General features: G+C 41.9%; 1 protein-coding gene across 4 annotated transcripts in view; it reads left to right on the top strand.

Annotated features, from left to right (window-relative positions):
- PLCB1 (phospholipase C beta 1) overlaps positions 1–19,180 on the top strand; it is a 338,452-nt gene that overhangs the window by 212,398 nt on the left and 106,874 nt on the right. For all 4 annotated transcript variants that reach the window (XM_068186088.1, XM_068186087.1, XM_068186090.1 and 1 more), the window contains exons 7-9: positions 326–401; positions 5,442–5,542; positions 6,921–7,087. In XM_068186088.1, the coding sequence (XP_068042189.1) occupies positions 326–401; positions 5,442–5,542; positions 6,921–7,087 (344 nt within the window). The remainder of the gene's footprint in view (positions 1–325; positions 402–5,441; positions 5,543–6,920; positions 7,088–19,180) is intronic.

Genomic DNA, 19,180 nt, shown 5'->3' with positions numbered 1-19,180 from the left:
TGAAAATTGAAAAAAACAAAACAAAACAGCGGCATAATTTCTTTGTCTCAGGGATATGTGAAAATAAACAGATTCAAATTGCATGTCACTGGGGGAATGAAGAGACCAGTGATAGCTGGTATAAATACCTGCTGTGATAGGGGCTAGTATGGGGTAGAGTTAAAACTGAGCACTGTTAAACTCCTCTCTGTTACTAAGCAGCCAGAAAATGGAACTAAATAGCTAAAGATGTAATAGGCTGCTGAGAGATAGTCAGTCTTTGAGCCACATGGGCCATCAAGGCATGTCTTTAAGCCAAACCCTCTGTTTTGTCTTCATGTTGCAGCATATACCGCTTGTTCTCCTCGGACAGAAAACGGGTAGAGACCGCGCTGGAAGCCTGCAACCTTCCCTCTTCCAGGGTAAGCAGCTGCAGTTTTCCAGATCAGCATTGCTTGGGTTTGGTGCTGTTTCCTCTCTTCTGAGTTTGGTCATGGCTGAGCCTGCTATGCTGGCTTTGTTGCTGGATGGGTTCTCAGCAACAGCTCTGGCTTTCCCTCACAGAAGTTCCTGATACCCCTCTGAGTACGTTTGGTTTGAAGTTGTTTAGGATCAGGAGCACATGGAAGAAGCCTAAAAGGATTCCAAGGAAGAGCAGAGTTTGTGTGACCTATTCTGGAGGAATCCTGTGAGGGCATTTTAAGAATAGGTGACTGTTGCACAATTTCCAAGGCATGGTTTCAGTGTTAGCCTGAGGTGTGATCTGTAGCTGGAGATAAGTGACAGGCTAAACCCACCCTGACTTATCCAAAAGGCGCCTGAAGGAAATGTGGAAATGTGGTGTGGAAGCTGCTAACACTGCAGGGATGCAGCTATTGCATCCTGCTAATCCAGGAGCTCTGCTCAACCCAGAGCATTTCCAGGATGGTACCTGGCCCTCAAGAAGGCTTTTTCCAGACAGAATGACCTCAAGCAGGTGATTCCAGTTAACACTGGAGTCACAGAGTCACAGATTGGGTAAGGCTGGGAGGGACCACAGTGGGAAATCTGCTCCCCACACCCTGCTCAAGCTGGGTTTTAATCCCTGGAAAGCTTCTTGCAGGATAATTCCTTCTTTCAGGGGTCCAAGAGGTGGGGCAAAACCATTCTGTAGCAGAGAGAGCCTGCATCTCCTGATCCTTTGACTCATACAAAGCTCTGTGCTGTGAGGTTTCCTTGACGTTTGCTCTCCCAGTGGTTTAATAGAGCTCATTCCTGCAGCTCCAGAACAGTGGAGAATCTTCACCAGCCAAACCTCAGACATCCCTTACTGTGAGACCTTCCTTCATAGGTTTGTGAGCTCAGTTCCATAAAATTCCAAGGAATGTTAGCAAAGTAGGTATAAAATACTATAATAATCTTATCTAAAGTAATATTGTGAGGTTAGAAATGGGGAGAGAAAGATTTTAAAGATGAGTTTCCATTTAATTGATAGCAAAAAAGGAAAAAGTGCAAAAAATCTCTGAGGTGCTCTTTTCTGAATCAGCTGATTTATTTCTTCCATTTACTACATGTCTCTGAAAAGAAAATTTAAATATAATTTGGGTCTTTGGAAGAAACTGCAGCCTTTTTCTGCTATTTATCTAAGTAGAGCCAGTTTTACATACACACTGCTGGATGCTTGTTGCTGGGATACCATCTTGAAAATTATTCAGAGTATGAAGTAGATCCTTTCTTTGGCTGGGACAAAAGAGAAATGCGCTGCATACACCAAAGAAAATTGTGTTGATCATCTTTGGAAAATACTGTAGAAGGGCAAAACTGAATCTCATGGAGGTAATGGATTAGAAGAAAAGCAGAACTTCAACCACAGCTCCTTTCCTTTGTGTTCCTGTCTGAACAAGTGAAATTCTTAGCTTCAACTTCCAGCTTTTCTGCCGTATTGTACTGCAGGACTTATGGTGTTCCCATAAAGCCTTGGAAGAGCAATAGACTCTAGCAGCGCGCAAGACATGAATATCAGGGAGTCTTGCTCAGCAAAATAACACCAGATTATTCAGAGAATTCATGAAAGTTTGTCATGGACATTAGCAGTTTAGGCTCTGGATTTTGATATTCATGCCTCATGGATTTTCTCCCTGAGTTTCCACACCTCTCATGGCTCTGGGAAGATATGGAGCTCGTTGGCCATGAGCTGCACACCATGGTTGCCTGCAGCTCTTGGAACTTAAGAATGAATCTTCAAACTTGGGACAGTCCTTCATCTGTCTCTGGGCACAGGTGCCAGGGGAGAGTGTCCCTGTGTGGACGCTTCTGTGACAGGACAAATATCCCCTCCATCAGCCCCACTCCCTGGGGAATTCCCTGTGTTGTGTGTGCACCAGGAGATCCTGTGGCACGACCTGCAGGCTCTGCAGGAGTATTTAGTGCAAGGGGAGGAAGAGTTCTCATTGCCCAGATAATTGTTTTCCTCCTGAGGAGTAGCACCAGAGAGGATCCTCAGAATTGCTGAAAATAAATCCTTTATTTTGTATTTAAGGACCTTAATAAGGGATGGATTCTCTGCAGTGCTGAGCACTCCAGAGAGCGCCCTGAGTCAGCCGAGCAGCAGGGCATGATCACAGTGGGATGACCCATGGGCCTCAAGTCAAGCACTTTTTCAAAGCATGGCTTTATTAATTTCTCTCTTTCTGGGTCAGAACTAGCCTATGTAGAGTCTTGCAGGATCAAACCCTGATTTTTGAAACAGTCATCATCCAGCAGATGTAAAAGCAGAAGGATCTTTAAATAAATGTTTAAACAAAGTTTTAAAATACCCCAATGAATTTCTGAGTTTGCCACCTGATTCCCTATGTTGTTTTTTTTTTTTTTTTTTAATCTTGGCTACTTATTGGAATTTGGAGTTGCTTTTTGTTATTGTTGGATATTTTTTGTTTGTTTTGGTTAAAGGTGCCTTAAACAGAATTTGGAAAGCTTTATTTTAGCTGGCCTTTTGGCTGTGAAGAGTGGTTTTTGCCTTCTAGTTAATGTCAAGGTTCACAATGAAGCACCAGTGAGCTGGACTGTTAAAATAATATAATCAGCTCTTGAGTCCAGTCTGTGCAAATAATCTGAATTAGCTCTCATGCTGCCAAATACGTAACAGACTGGACACAGATGTTATAAAAGCAGGGAGGTTACCAGGCAAATCCTAAATCAGCAGTGCTTGAAATTAGTAGAGAGTCTTAATCATGGAATAAAATTGAATGCCAGTATTAAGCCAAGCTGGAAACAAGGGATGCTCTGATGTGGTACAGAAGGTTTGTGCTTTGTTCATTGGTGTCAAAAAAGAGATGAGCCCATAAGGTGTGTGGGTGGTTCCTCTGAAATGGGGATGGCTCAGACCAGCCTGAGTAAGGGGGCAGCATATTTTAATCCCTTGGGGCAGACAGGTTTTTGGAAGCCAAATATAGTTGTGGGAGGTTGTGCCTGAGGTGGCTTTCATCTCCCATCAAGATATTTGTGTTTTGTAGCCCACTGATTGTGATACTGGTAGGAAATACCTATTATAAAGTTCTATACATTTATGCCTGCTGGCTCGTGTTGGTTATTCTCTTTGTAGTGGGTGTTTGGAGACATGGGGAGGCAAACTGATGTCTATTAATTGGGTCTGAGTGGCAAATCAGAGCCTGGATCTCAGGTTATTGGAAGAGATCCACATTTGTTCAGGTGAGCACCTTCAAATCCCTTGTAAAGAAAAAAATAGTAGCTTGATTGGGAACTCTAGTTCTGTGGTAATCAGATTCAAAAGCCCTCGGCTGAGGAGCAGCACCCTGCTGGACAGGGATTATAAGCAGAGGGATCAGGGGAGGACAGGGTTAAAAACTGTAACAAGAAAATTCCCAAGCTTTGAGAATCCCAGCCTTAAGGCAAACACAGGTGTCAGCACTGAGAGCTCCACAGCTTTTCAGTGTCATGGGGGCAGGTTTAGTGGCACTGGCAGCCCTCACTGAAAGGAGCTATTTTCATCCTCTACCCTCAGCATTCCCACTTCTCCATCTACTCTTTCACTGGATTTGGCAGCAGTGAGTTACCTGGCTCAGGGATTGATCCCATGTAAAACACACAGGGAGGTTTTGAATGGGTAAGTTTTGAACCGGCTCACCCTGCAGCCACTCGCAGTCTGCCAAAAGAAGGAGGGCACAAGGGTCTGATGGGGTCACCTTAGAATGCTGGAGCCTGGAGATGGTTGTCCAGGCAGAGCAGAGGAACAGCCCAGATTGGTCAATCTGCTCTTGTGGAGAGAAACAGAATAAAACCCTCTCAATCCTGCATAGGTTTCAGATGAAAGGAGACAAAGCGACACCTGTGGCATCGTTTATTTATTGTAACCTAAAGCAGGAAAAATATAGAAAAGTTTCCTTGTGTCTGACAAAGGCTTGAGTGATGCTTCCGGTTCCCTTGGCAACGGTGCTAAACAGGCAGAATAAATACAGCCACTGATTGCCCCAGCAGCAGCTCGCTCCCCAGCTGGCCAGGCTCCAACAGCCTGCCAAGCAAACAGCTTTGTGCCCAAGTTACCATTTTCCTCCTCTAGTTCATCACATTTTGGAGCATGGGGAGGCATCCTGTGGGCCCGTGGTGCTCCCAGAGACCACATGTCATAGCTTTGGATGAAGGACTCTCAAGCTTCATGCAAAGGACTTACTCAGTACAGTAAATGCCTCCAATAATTTGATTTTTTTGGAGAAAAATGTAGTGAGGGTGATTAAACTGTCATCTAGAATTTGGACTAAATTTAAATCACTCGACATTGTAGAAGATGTATGGAAAAAAAAAATACTGGCATGTCTTCTGCAGGAGAGCAATTTTATCAATTCATCTAAAAGAAATCTGATTGCCAAATGTGTTACACTGAGTGTTTAGGACAAAGACGGATGGAAATGCTGTGCTGCTTGAGTCTTGCCCAGAACTGTGGCATCTTGAACATGTATCTTCAGGAAGGAAAAGGCAGAATTGCTGCTGCTGTCAGGGAACAAGTGTATTAGTAATGACACAGTGACCCAGTTTGTTCCCCAGTTATGTGACAGCTTTGGAAAGATGAGTGACATCCTCATCCTCTGTGACGCTGCTGTTCTGCTCTCTCAAAAACACAGGCTCAGCACCTCTGGGGATGAGCTCAGAGGCTTCATCAGGGCTGATACTCCTATTTCTGCTGTGGGTGAAGGGGTTAGATGAGGAGATGTGCCTTCCTCTTCCTTCCCAGGTGCTCAGAGAGTGGGATGACTGTGCCTCATGGAAGCTCATAGGTGTGTTTGTACCTATTTTTTAAAGATGTACTCTTTAAGCTGCTCTGTGATTCAGGGGAAACTTAGAATCCTGCAGGAACCTTCTCTAGGTTGCAGGAAGGAAATCAAAAGCATCCAAAAAGTGAGTGATCTGTTTGCAAAGAAAGTATAAAAGTGCTTTATCTCTCTTTCACTGTTTTTCTCCCCATTTCACAGAATGATTCAATCCCTCAAGATGACTTCACGCCAGAAGTGTACAGAGTGTTCTTAAACAACCTCTGCCCTCGGCCTGAGATCGACCACATCTTTTCCGAGTTGTAAGGAAGGACTCTCATTGCTTTATTTATTTATTTTTCCCATTCACTGATTTTATGGGCTGGGCATGGCAAAGTAGGTTATTTATACTATAGCAGCATGCAGTGCTGGCCAGTAACAGATTTAAATGTCAAGCAGGGCTGTTATTTAATCTTGGATCAAGGGTTCCTTCTCTCCCAGGATTTTACCTCCACTTCTGATGGCTTGAGTTTTAAAGGAATTTGTTCCTAGGGGAGCAGAACTGCCAGGTCTTGCTTTTCTGCATTGATCAGGATAGTTTAGTTTTCCAGGAAAGTAAAGAAAGAAGAGTAATAAGCAATAACAGCACGAAATAGGCATGAAAATATGTATAATCACCCCCAAAAGCTTAATTAGGACTGGCAAAAAAATGCAGTAACTTTTAGGATTCGTATACGATGAATTCACTCTGTGAAATTAAATTAGCAGCCGGCTACAACTGATTTCATACATTCAGTTTTGAGCTCTGTAACTCCTGGTGCTTCTACCCCTTGCAGCAATCTGTGTACTTCCACTTTCAGCAGAGCCTGATCAATGGAGTCAGAACAGTAAGCAACATGAGAGGAAAGCAATTTCCAAAATACACCCCAAAGCAATTGGTGAACGCATTTTAGCAACATGACTGTGCTCACATTCCCCTTTTGGGGTTGTTGTCCCTAAGGTCGGGGTTTTAGAGGAGCACAGCCCTGTCCCAGTTTGCTCCTCCTGCACCCAGGAGAGGCTTCCCATTGCTCCCTGGCAGGGCAGAGCTGGGCCAGGCCTGAGTGCTCCAGACAGCCCTCAGCTCATCTCCTGGCCCAGAGGCTTCCTGGATTTCTGTGCGGGCACAATTGTACCAAACTCTGCTCTTTTCATGGACTCTCTAAATAGACATCCTTTTGCTTGCATTACAGAGCACCTCGAAGCTTTTAGAAGGTTTATAAAAAAAGAACCCATACAAATTACAAGAATAATGAAATCAGGGCTGCTGTTATTCAGCAGTAAACCCAAATAGTTGGGCCAGGAATGCCAGCAGAGTGTTTGTGGCAAGCTCGGGACTGAATCCCACGGCTCTTTTCTCTTTTACTTTTAAAAAATAGCTTAATTCCAAGAATTCAGAGGAATGAAAGGCATTTAGCATTGCTCCAAGTCTTCCCATTGATGCTTGTAATGCTGAACATTGTCAAAGATCTTCCTCCTAGATGTCTGATGAAGAACTTTTGGCAAAATAAATTAGTCCAGAGACAAAGTGGAACGATGTTTTTGTTGTATGATAGTTTTGTGTGAATCTTGTTTCAATTTCCTTGGGAAGCTTCAGACGTGGAACAAGATTTCAAGAAAATGTATTAAAATGACTTTGCTGTTGCTTTAATTTCCCTCTAGTGGTGCCAAGAGCAAACCCTACCTTACTGTTGATCAGATGATGGACTTCATAAATTTGAAGCAACGGGATCCACGATTAAATGAGATCCTTTATCCACCACTCAAACAAGAACAAGTTCAAGTGCTGATTGAGAAGTATGAACCTAACAGCAACCTAGCAAAGAAAGGTCAGTGGATTTCACACTCCTGCTGTACTCAGAAAGAGTAACTCAATTGTCCTACATGCTAAAGCAAAATTTGGTTCAAAATCCAGCTGCTTTCCCAGCTGTCTGCTTTTGGGATCATACAGGCCAGTGAGACATCCTGTGGTGCATTTTAAAATGTGTTTGGTTGGTATCAGGTGTGGAAGGATGGGGCTGGTTTCCCTGCTTGCTTTGCAGTGTGTGTGATTGGCAGAAGAGTTGCCCTGGTATGTGACCCTCAGCAGAAACCTGACTATCACAATGGATGTTTACTAGCATCTAAAATGTAAAGTTGAAAGAAAAAAATCAGGGACAATAGAACTAAGAGCATGATAATTCTATCATTTAATAATACTATTAAGTCTAGCCCTCTGCTTTTGGATAAAGTGGTGTACAATGCAAGATATGAGATCAACTCAGTGTATTTCATGCTATAATCACAGAAAATTCCCTTTTGAACATCTCAAGTGTTCTCAGGACTTAGCTGGGCACTTAGCCAAAAACAGTGAAAGAACTCCTGCACAAATCTCTGCAGATTTTTGCTACCACCGCAAGTCTTAAAATGGCATTCAGTTTGTGTCTGCATCCTGTTTTATTCCAATCCACATATCCTAAAGATTAGCCCAGCTTTTGATGTGTTTACACTTTAGAAGTTTTAGAGGCATGGGAGTATCCTGAAAAACAGATCTAATGTGAAAGAAAGATGGCTTGGTCCAGAGATTGTGGATCTAAAAAGTCAAAAAAGATGCAGGAGTCTAGAGGTTAACTGAAGGCACTGCCACCTCTCCCTGGAAACCTTCTCACCTTGATGTCTTCCTGAAGGAAATCGATGTCACCAGCAATGTTCTCTCAAACACTTCTAATTTTTTCTCTTAAGTCTTCCTTTTTTTCTAGTCCAATCAAATTGAGTGTTTCCAGATGTTTTGGTGGGGGGTTAAATCCTGCTTCTTGGCCATATTTATACAAACTGTCCTTTGACGTCACTAGGAACAGTACCTTGAGTAAATGGAAACACGATGTGACCTCCTTTCTCATCTGTGCAAATATTAGAACTATGCTCTGTGCTTACCTTATTTCCCACCAGCAGCAGGAAAGTCTGTTACCTAAAAGATCATCCTTGTTACCCAAATATTAGCACTTCATATAAACCAAATAGAGGATTTATTAGAAGGAGGTGTGCTGGTGTGCCAGCAGAATGCCAGAGTCAAAATGGAATCACCCTCTGACTAGAAATAAGGAGAAAACATTAAACAGCCCAGGAAGAAGGGTGCTGTGGTGGTGTTTGCCACCACCCTCCAATGGGATCTGGGGGACACCTCCAGCTGTTTACCTTGGTGCACACATTTGCTGTTCCACAGGTGCCTCCCGTCCCGGGTGTGATTTATGTTACTCTTAAAGAATCAGTTCTCTCTGAAAATGCTGACTTGAACAAGGGAAAGGCAGATCACAGAGAGTTAATTCTTTTAGTGGGATTGTTGTGGGTTTTTTTTTTTCCCTTTTCAGGCTTGTGCACTGGGGTCCAGCTGGCACAACCTGAGAACCACCTCTGTGCTGAAGAACCACCTCCCTGTCTGGCAGCTGAGCTGCAGGAACTGGCAGCAATTCCAGTGTAAATCCCAAGCTTATTGCCTTAAAATGACAGGAATTGGCTAATCAGGAATGACATGGGGACACAATATTTTCTGTGCATCTGCTCTGAGTTGGGAATGCAATTCACTGTATATTAAATGAAGTGTAGGTGTGCATTCATTTCTACACTCATGGAATAATTGTCAAAAAATGCTCAGTGTCTATAAAATGTCACCAAAATGTAACCACATATTTAGAGCAGTGGTTTAACCTTTTAATATGGTGATCTGTAAAAGGGATGATCACCCAGGCTTCCTGCTGCCAGGGTTGTTGAAGTGAAATTTCCAGACAGTTTTGGCCAGAAACATGAACACAGGTACCGAGGCAATTTCCAAAAGTGTGATGCACCTGCTTGTTAGCAAATAAAATTTCATGCTTTGAAAAGTTCTTTTAAATAAAATCAGGGATTTTTTTTTCCTTAAAAATGTAAATCCAAATTTTTTAAGTGGAAGCTATGTGCAGCACCTGACTCCTTGCTCCCTGTTTGGATAGTGCTAGACCTTCACTTGTCTGATGATTGTTCTTCCCAATTTCCTGTCCAAGCTCATTGTCTATGCACATCCACTGTAGCACAATGTTCTCTATTAATGATTCTCTCATAGCTAATTAAATTAATTTCTGGGGAGTTGTTGTGCTGTTTCTCAATTTTCACAGCACTATTCAAATGCTTTTAGGATTTCATAATCCCCCTGGTCACCATTGTAGCCCTTTTGTTGCACTTGTTGCTGCTCACCACAGTAAGCAAGAGCTGTCCATAATATTTTAAATTTTTGCAACTCCTCAGGTACTTGGTAAAATCTAATGCTGGTGTTGTTGCTGGTGAAGTTCCTGAGGTTACAGAGTTCTGAGTAAAACTCCTGCCCGTGCTCCTGCTTGTCACTGATGTATTTTAGGTGCATTTATTGCTGGGATACGGTGGAGCTTTTGCAAAATCAGCAGATAGGCGGGCTTGACATCTGCATAGGTTAAGTGTCTGGAGTAGTGTTTTATTGCGGCTCAGGTAAACTGTTGTGATTAATGCTTTGTGTCATGCAGTGAAGGAGATTAATTCACTGCAGAATGTGTTCCCTTATCGGGTGGAAGCAGGAGGAAGTCCCTCGTAGTGCTGAGCAGTCTCTCCCTGTCAGCAGAAGTGTGCTGGGGGCTGTGAGGCTGGAAAAGAATTTACCATACATATGTGTGTTTCCCATTCCACAGAAACACGTGGTTCTTCCTTTACTTAATGATGCAATTCATTTCTGAAAGTTTCTGAGTTCAAAAGGAGCTTTGAGAGCTCAAATCCCAATGTCTCAGTTGAAACCTTTCATTCTGAAACCAGGAAAGTGCTCTGGAAACCACAGAGCCACAACCCCAACTCTGGGGACATCCTGTGTCACTTCCACACTCCAGGTGTGCAAGAAAGCTGTACCCACGTACCCAACTGGAAATGAAAGCAGGGAACCAAAGCACAAACCCAAGGTCTGCTAGGGAAAGGAGGTGTGAAAAAACTAAAGCCATAAAATATGTGTTTCCACCATCATGCTTGGAGGGAGCAAGGCAAGGGTTAGGTTATTATCAGCCTTTATTTTTAGAGTGGTTTTTGTGGTGGAAGAATAAAAAATGAGTGTGAAAGTGCTTTAAGTAATGGCATAAAGATGTTGATTTTTTTTTCCCCTCTAAAGGATGCATTTATTTAAATATTATCTCTGCTTCTTTAATCTTAAAGGGCCAAACCTTTAGATCTGTACAGAGAAAAAGAGCTTTGCTCTTATATTTAATAGTGTTTCTTTCTCCAGATTTTCTCTCTATTTGCTGTGTGTCATCTTAGGTTTGACATGTATTTAGAAGGATTGTAGAGGAGCTGGTTGCATGACTGTCTCCATGAATTCCAGTATTAATTCTGTTTTGCAGTGCACGCTTATTGGTAGTTGTTGCACTGAGTTTTTCTTAGGTAATAAAATAAATTAAGCAATTATCATTAAGTTATATTTAATTTTATACAGCATCTATTGTATGTATTTTTCCCATGGCAGCCTTAACACCAGGCAGTATTCACTCCAGAATAAATGTGTATTTCATCCTTTAAACGTCTATGCAATTTAAACATTTTCACCCCACCGCATTAAATTCACCTTCTAGTAACTGTTTAAGAATAATTACACCCTGGATTCTTTTGGTGGCAGAAGGGGGTAATTTCCTAGGTAACAGATTTTAATGGCAAAAACAAGCACCATGCAGCCATGGCTCTACTTTTAAGACATACTTCATAATATTTAAAGCATAAATTCTTACGTATAAATCATTCAGGCAAATGGTTGGGCCTTCTGGTATGAAACATTTGTAGGAAGTGTTACAAAACAGTTGGAATTCTTTGGCCTCCCAATGGAACCCTGGAAAGTAAGAATATTTATCCAAAAGCCCATTAACTTTGGGATTGCCAGTATTTTCCAGCATTCCAGTTGTACAAGAGAAGAGCTCTCTGCACTGTTTCTGTCTCAAATATTGACAGAACAATAGATTCCAGTCATGATTTATTACTCTTTGATATGTTTAAGCCACACCGAAGTTGTAGTCTAGCCCAGGCTGTCAGCAGCAAGTGCTAAGTTAGGTAGCCTACCAGAAAACTTTTTTTAAAATTGTTTTAAAATAAAAACATGCAACAAATGTGCAAAAAATATGCAACAAATGTTAGTATGGATAATGTGTCAGCATAAATAAGTTAATGGAAACTATTTGTGAAAATGAGTTTGCAAAATGTATTTCTGTAATACACTGGAGGCCGTTTTTTCTAGTTAAACTGTAAAATTAATTTCAGATCTTGCAGTTGTTTGGAACATTGCATCTCAAGTGAAAAACTAAATGTAAAAATCATTCAGAATGGAAAGTCCTCAATTATAAGAGTTTTTTTGCATCTGCTTTGCAGGTAAATTGTGTCATCTTTGAACTGTACCTACTGAAAACAGTTATGTGGACTAGTGATAGTGGATTTTGCAACACTGAACACTCTACTCTGCTGTTGGCAGTAGAGAATGAAAATACCAAAATTATATTCAGGATCCTGGGAAGGCAAATTTTGTGATCTTCAATGTATAATGCAGGTACTTTGAAAGAAGCATGAGCTTTGCAGAAATCCATTTTGGACCTGGTAACTGGTATTAGGAATAGCGCCACTGACATCAGTGAAACAGTGCTGAGTGTGAAATGGCCCACACTTACTGTGGAATTTGTCTTCAGAGCTGCGTAGCATAAACTCCTGGTGCCAACGCAGGTTCTGCAGTCAGCCCAGCCCTGTGCTATCTAACATGGAAGTGACCACACCAGTGACTCCTGTTCCACCACCTGGAACCCACCTGGTGGGCCCTGGGATCAAACCCTACAGGCAGCCTTCACCCCATGTCCTAGCACTGGGAATGGCTGAAAGAACGTGGGGTGACAGGACCACAAAGTAAAGACAGCTTTGGAGGTTTTAGAACCTCATTCCCTCCAGCTGGAGCTTTTGCTCAGCGATGAGAGACTCCTATGTCAACACTGCGTTTCAGGGGTTATGCACAGATATTTTTCTGCAGTTGCCTGCCTGTATTGTGTTTGACCTGGCCTCAGACTGTCAGAGCCCATAAATAGAAAACTTAGTCCAACAGTAAAACTGTTTCATTTGTGCTTGTTGCTGCCTCTTTTATGGAGCACAGGGAAGTATTCAATTTTAGCAGCAGAATTTATGATTTGAAGATAAATATTGAATAAAGATTTGTTTCTGAAAATATAAAGTAGCCTGGACTCAAGTGCTGAAGGAAACAAACGTAGATAAAGTTTGGACAAACATGGCTTGGTTTGACTCTTCATTATGACTTGTACAAATGTAGTGCTTTCAGCTGGAAAGGGCCCCTGAGGACACGGGGAGTGAAGGCTGCTGGGATCCACTGGGAGCCACAAATGGGCTCACTGCCATTGGGCCGTCCCCTTTCATGTGTCATTTTTGGGGTTTGCCTCATTCTCTGGTTGGCTCAACTCAACAGACAGTCAGTCTGTGCCTTGAGGAGCCAGGCTGATCCTTGAGTGTTTTGGGATGTGTGGGATCTGTCAGAGCAGGGCTCTCAGAGCAATGGAGTCTGGGCCCTGCTAGAACACAGCATCCACATGAGGAAGTTTCCCTTCTGGTGTCAGATGCAGTCATCTAACAATATCCTTCAGCTGGAATACATCTGTAAATACAGCAGGGTTGAACGCAGAAAGAAGGCTTGTAAACTAAAGGACAATGTTGGCACAAGAACACACAGGGATCAAGTGGCCTTGAATAAATTTAGGCTGGAAATTAGGAAAACTTTCCTAACAATATGGTCCTGGCACAGAATACCAGAGGTAGCAAAGAAGGCAAAAAAAGTGATTGTTTATTGTAAATGCAGGCAAACCCGGTCGGAAGAAATGATGTCTGACTCCAGTTCAGAAGGCTGAATGATTTCTTTATTATAACTATACTATAATACATTAATATACTATTTAAAGGAGATACTAAAACTACCTACCTACTTTTTCTAACTACCATATCTAACTAACTCACAACTCGTGACCTTCTCTGAGAATCCAGCCACAGGTGGATCTGATTGGCCACCAGACTCAAACAATCCTCACCAGAATCTAATCAAGCAATCAGCCCAGGTAAACAATTCTCCAAACACATTCCACGTGAGAAAAACAAGGAGCAGAAATAGAAATTGTTTTCTCTTTCTTACCTCTGTGCTGCTCTATGAAAAAATACTGAGAGAGAAAGAAATGTGCTTGCCACAATTGTTACTAGGAGACAGCTCAAGTTGTTTATGGAAGGGATTGTCCACTGCAGTGCCTGCAGCTACAGAACCAAGTTTAAAGAACAGATAAGGAAGGCCCTTTAAAGGGACTAAAAACCCTTCTTTTCAGTTTATTTGCACTGTTTTTGCAGTGCCACCCTTTTATTCTTTCTCCCTTCTCTTTAATATTAATATATTTTCAGCTGCAGGAGTTTCTGGAAGTAAAAATGTCACCTGTGATTTTTCTCTCTTAGATTTTTTTCAGCATTTACAGTACATTGATGCTCTTATCCCTTCCTGTGATACTACAGGGCAGTCTTTTTGGCAAGTGCATTAATAGCTTATGTAGAGAGTATCACTTAGCAGAAAAAAATACATATTTTAGATGTCTTTTAGTGCAACTTAGCAATTGGAAGTGAGCCAACATTTAACATTATTCCATCTCCCAGGATCACTCTGAGGCATTGTACAGAGGATGTTTTTTGAGAGGTTTGGCAAGACAGCATATTCCAGTGATGTCCCTCTTTCAAGTTTGTCAGAAATAACTGTAGTATTGCTGGGATTAATGGTGTTTTTAAATGTGATTTAAATCCTTTCCTCTCAGCTGCCTTAGAAATCTGCCATGTTGCAAAAGTGCTCATTCCACTGCTAGCTAGGGACTGGTGTAAAGGTGGTTTTGTAGTGGTTATGTGGATTTAACTGGATCTAAACTAACTCTTCTGATATCCTGTAAGGGATATCCTGTCAAAAGGAATTTCTACTACATATCTACTGAGAAGTCAAGAGCAGAGGATGGGTTTGTGGCTGTAAAACCCTGCTTCAGTTTTGAGACTTAGGAGAGATTGGTTGCTTGGGGTTTTCTCCCACTCCTTAACAATTACTGGTTATTTAAATTTGTATACATCTACCTGCTGAAGTTTTAGAAACTGCTGCAAGACTAGTTTTCCTTATCATGAAACCTCTGCTTACCAGAATCTCTGAACTGTGACCACACATTGTAACAGCAGAGGGTTTTAAAGCTGCTGCAGGCATTGAAACAATCAATATCCATCAAAATAAACATGTTTCCAAGGTATAAATTTTAAGGAAGAAAAAATGTTGAGTGCTTAGAATCTTCCCTGCTTCAGTATATGTTTTGCTGTTTTCTTGCATTACTGGAGAAAAAAATAGCTCCTTTTCATAGACTGTGTAGCCTCTGTGGGTTAGAGCCCTTCCTTCCTGAGAGCTTGAAAAGGGCTGAAAAAGCCTGACTTCTAATAAAATAAGTAAATAAATACCACACTCAACATTGCAGTTGGCTTTAAGATCTTGTTAAATCCACATGGTTCGTGCCTACAGGCACCAGTGAGATTTGGAAACCTGTTTTTTTTTCCCTCAGATGACATTCAGTTCTTCCTTTCCCTTGGAGATGTCAGTGTCCTTGGAATGCTCCCTAAGTTTTAATTCTGATTTAAGTAGATTTGCTGTTTGGCATGGCTTGTGTGGAAGCTTGGAGGAAATATTTCTTCCCTGGAGTGAATTAAGTGTCTTGGGCTGCGGTGCCTCGTCCTGATAGTTCAGAAAAGTGGTTTTCTATCTGCAAACATTTTCTTGCCACTCCCCCAAAAAAGTAAATAATAGTATCCACTCTTGGTTTTCTCTGTACACTTGTACAGATGATAAAGTGGATATGATAGCTTCATTAGAATGACAAGCATTCCTGATTTAGACGCGCTGAACTCTGCTTTCCTTGACGAGCCTTCCTCTGCACAAAGCTCTGGGTCTTAGTGTCCTTGGGCATGCTATATTTCTGCATGGATTAATGGATACTGAGCAAGCTCTTTTATGTTGGCTACTTAGACACAACATGTGTGCCTTCCCATGTTTTCCCTCACTGACTTGTCATTCAGTAAGCATTTATCCTGATCTTGTATCAGGATAAATCATATATATAGGATAATTTATCCTGATCTTGTATCATTCTCTGTTTATGTTCACATCTCCCTGTGTCTTATTGGGCTGTACCCATTCAAGGCTGGAGCAAGGAATCTTGCTCTGTTCCTTTCTTACTTGAGGGAGTTTTCCATTTCTCTTTCAAGAACATGTTCCCCAAGACAGCTTGTTTTGGTTTGTGGCCAGGTAACTCTAATTACAGAAGGTATTTCAGCGACTATAACTGAGGGCAGGATCGGATCCATTATGTTTTCCTCCAAGTTTAGAGAAAGGAAATGAGATTTGAACACAACAGGATATTGTCCTGCTTTGATCTTAAAGGATTTAAGCAATGAGACAACCAATAAATCCACTGCAAGACTGTTTCCTAGCACACTTAGCTGAAGCACTGCCAAGCTTTTTCAGACACTCACCCCCAGTTTTCTAGTGCTTACTCTGGTCTCATTACCTGTTTAATTCCTTTTTCTTAATCACCATTTTTGATGCAGCTTCTTATACAGATGGGTTGCTGTTCTCTGTGTCTCATCTGTTTCTCAGGGTAATAGATTCCTAGGCATCTTCTTCCTTATTCCCCTCTGTATTTTGGATTTTTCTTTGCTCTAGTGATTAGCTATGTAGCTTGAATTGTTATTTGTGTGTTGTCATTTGATTTGTGTCCCATTTACCTGGTTCATGACAGCTTTGCCCTCTTGTTTTGCTAACAGCCAGCAGAGAACTGTCTGTATTTTAAACCCTGTGTTGTTGATTCTGCTTTTTCACATTATTAAGGACTTTATGAAAACAGAACTACTGCTGATCGGTGTTCAGCCTCTGGACATCTTGTGCAGTTCAGCTTTCAAATTCAAAGAAACCCTGATATTTTAAGCTGACCTCAATTTATTTCTATCTGAGCTTTTTTGCAGATTAGTTTTTCCAATTAGGAAAAATCTGAGTTTAAAACTTCATTAAATGCTTCACTAAAGACCAGATGCAGTAATTCAGATCTATTACTGTTCTTCTACTTATTAATTTGATAACGCTGTCTGACTAGTGTGAATTTTTGCCGTTACTGATCATTGAGAGAACTGCTAAAATGGAGGAGCTGCTGATGATTTCTGCTCATGGTGTGTAAATGGTGGTTGGTACTCTGATATTTTGATGTATCTGCAGACCCTGACCTGAGGCCTGAGAGTCTTTGCCATCCTCACTGTGTTTTCTAAAAAAAGCAGCACTAAGATAACGGGGGTGAGGTCTAGTAACCCACTTGTAGGGTTGGGTCTTTTCAGTCTGGGCTGAGCTCGTACCGTGTTCTCTCCTTGTGAGTCCTGCCCTGATTTGTAAAACTAAATATAGCAGAAACTCCAGTTACCCCATAGCAATGTAGTAGTAGAACATGTGTCTGGAAAGCCAAGCAGGTTTCAGCATCACTTGGATGCAAGTGCCACCAGAGCGGCTCTGGCACGTTGTGTCCCACACAGTGTGAATTTTATGTAAATTCATCTTGTGAGCTTCTCTGCTGGCTCACAAAGCTAGAGAGCAGACAGTAGCTAATGTGTGCCCAGTGTCAAGAGACACACCAGGACTCTGTGCATCCTATTCCACATTATGCATGAAATTTTAATAGCTAATGAGCTGTAAATTGCAGTGCTTGTTTGTGAGAGAGAATTCCCAGTGGGACACGATTTACAGATCTCTCACTGGATTACGGAGTATCTGCTTTGCTTGTTGGATTCTTATCTTCAAATTGAGAGGACTGCTCAGTTGTGTGGGATTACAGCAAATATGATTATTGTTACAGATTGCATTGGAATAAACCTGATTTCACTGTCAGACAATATACTATTGCAATTCTGTGCTGCTGACTGGGAGATACAAGGTGCCAATTAATTGTCTCGCTTCCTTTTTGTTTGTTTTCTTTTTTGCTTTAATAACATCTCTTGGCACAATCGTGCTTTCTAGTTACATTATAACTGAGTGGATAACAGCATGGGTGTATACAAATGGAAAGCACTGTGAAGTTTCCAAATACGCGGATCGAAATGTTTAAGATCCATGTGACCTAACCTGTTTACTGTATACAAGCAAATGGACATTTTAAGTGTCATACAGATCATCCACAAATTTTAAGGGACAAGTGAAGGCTGTTGTTAAAGTTGCAAGAATGAAATGCAAAGAAAAGTGTTCACGTACGTTGTGTTTTCTGCTGTCTGCTGGGCCTTTCTTGTTTTCCATCCCAAGACTTTTCCTGGAGGACTGGAAGACTCCTGGGAGCAAGGCTGGGCAGAGCCTAGGAAAATTAAGTAGCTGCACATCCAGCATACCTGCCAAAATAAGGGGATGAAGTTTAGATCAAGCAGCTGTTTGAGAAGTTCTCAGGGTTAGCTGCACTTTCATTAAATCTCCCCCAGACTACTTCACTGCTGGTGTTTTGGTCTTGATCCTGGACCTCTGCAGAGGGCACTGAACTGCAGGAGAAGCTTCTTTGGGAATCTTGACCCTGTTTTGAACCCTGATGTCTTTTAGCAGGTGTTGAGTGAGCAGGGGTTTGTTTACATCCTCATGTTGAGGAGCTGGCTAGCTCCTAGGGACACAGGAGCATTTCCACACCCAGGGCAACATGCTGGTCATGCTGGCTGTTAAAGGGGTTGGGAAAGCGGGATCTTGTCAAGTTACCTGTGTCTTATTAGGCAGTGGGAGAAGGATTTCTGTGTCAAAAGCAGCCTGTGCTTTTTCCAGCCCTGGAAACTGCATGGGAGCAGTTTTCCATGGGGCTGTCACCTGTGTCTGCCCTAGCACTGTCATAGGCCCCACAGGAGAAATGTGCCCGGTCCTCTGGATCTGGTCCAACAGAAGTCAGAAGAGCCTTGTGATAACACAGTAAGCCTTCAAGCAGAGGAGCCTCTGAGAAGTATATTCACAAAGTACAGTCCATCCTGTCAACCACTTCAGCTGGCTGGAATTCCTGCTTTGTGGCAAATGTGTGATCACCATCTCCCAGGGATGGGGATATTCCAGATCTCATGAGCTACAGAAGAAAATATTTTGATTGATGAATGCTGACAAGATCCAAGAACCGTAGAAAAGAGGATTCACTTAATTACCTCTAGAAATTCTGTGGATTTTCGATAGATTTTTTGCCAGAAGTGTGTCACCTGCCTGAAGACTGCTGCCAGGAAAAAGGATCTGGGATAACAGAAGTGGCTTCTGTTGTATTTAGAGCAGACAGATCTTGACTAGAAAAGAGCCTTGATACTTGTGGACAAAGCAACAGTTACATTTTTATGTGGTTTTCTCCTAATCAGGAACATTCATGTATTTAATCAATTGTAATAGATCTTGAAAAGTATGGGATCATGTGCTGGAGTTAATAAGGAATTCTTGTGAAATGCGTAGAACTTGCCACTTCATTTGTGCTTTTATTTTAATTTTTCCCTCCCTTGTAACTATTTAGGAGCAATTAGGTGGAGCCAGGGATGCAGAAACACTTCCCATGTTTCATACAATGAAGCTGATCACAGTCAGGAAATTCAATGGAACCTCTCGATATAGTCCTCTTCTAGTAGGAAATCACTTATCCTTCCTATAAAATTGTAATGAAAAAATGCCAGATTCTGTTGACTTCACTTGGTTCCCAGTGTGGTGGGTTTTTTTTTGATCTCTGCATCAATTCCACCACGCCGAAGGTTGCATGGAGCAGCAGTTTGAGGGGCTCTGTGGAACCATTCTCTAAGAAACTGCTTCACGTATTTCTGCACGAGTGTACAAATACAGAGAGGGG

This window comes from Anomalospiza imberbis, chromosome 3, assembly GCF_031753505.1.
Source record: "Anomalospiza imberbis isolate Cuckoo-Finch-1a 21T00152 chromosome 3, ASM3175350v1, whole genome shotgun sequence".
In the NCBI taxonomy this organism is placed as follows: domain Eukaryota; kingdom Metazoa; phylum Chordata; class Aves; order Passeriformes; family Viduidae; genus Anomalospiza; species Anomalospiza imberbis.
This window is presented reverse-complemented; position numbering and strand designations above follow the sequence as displayed.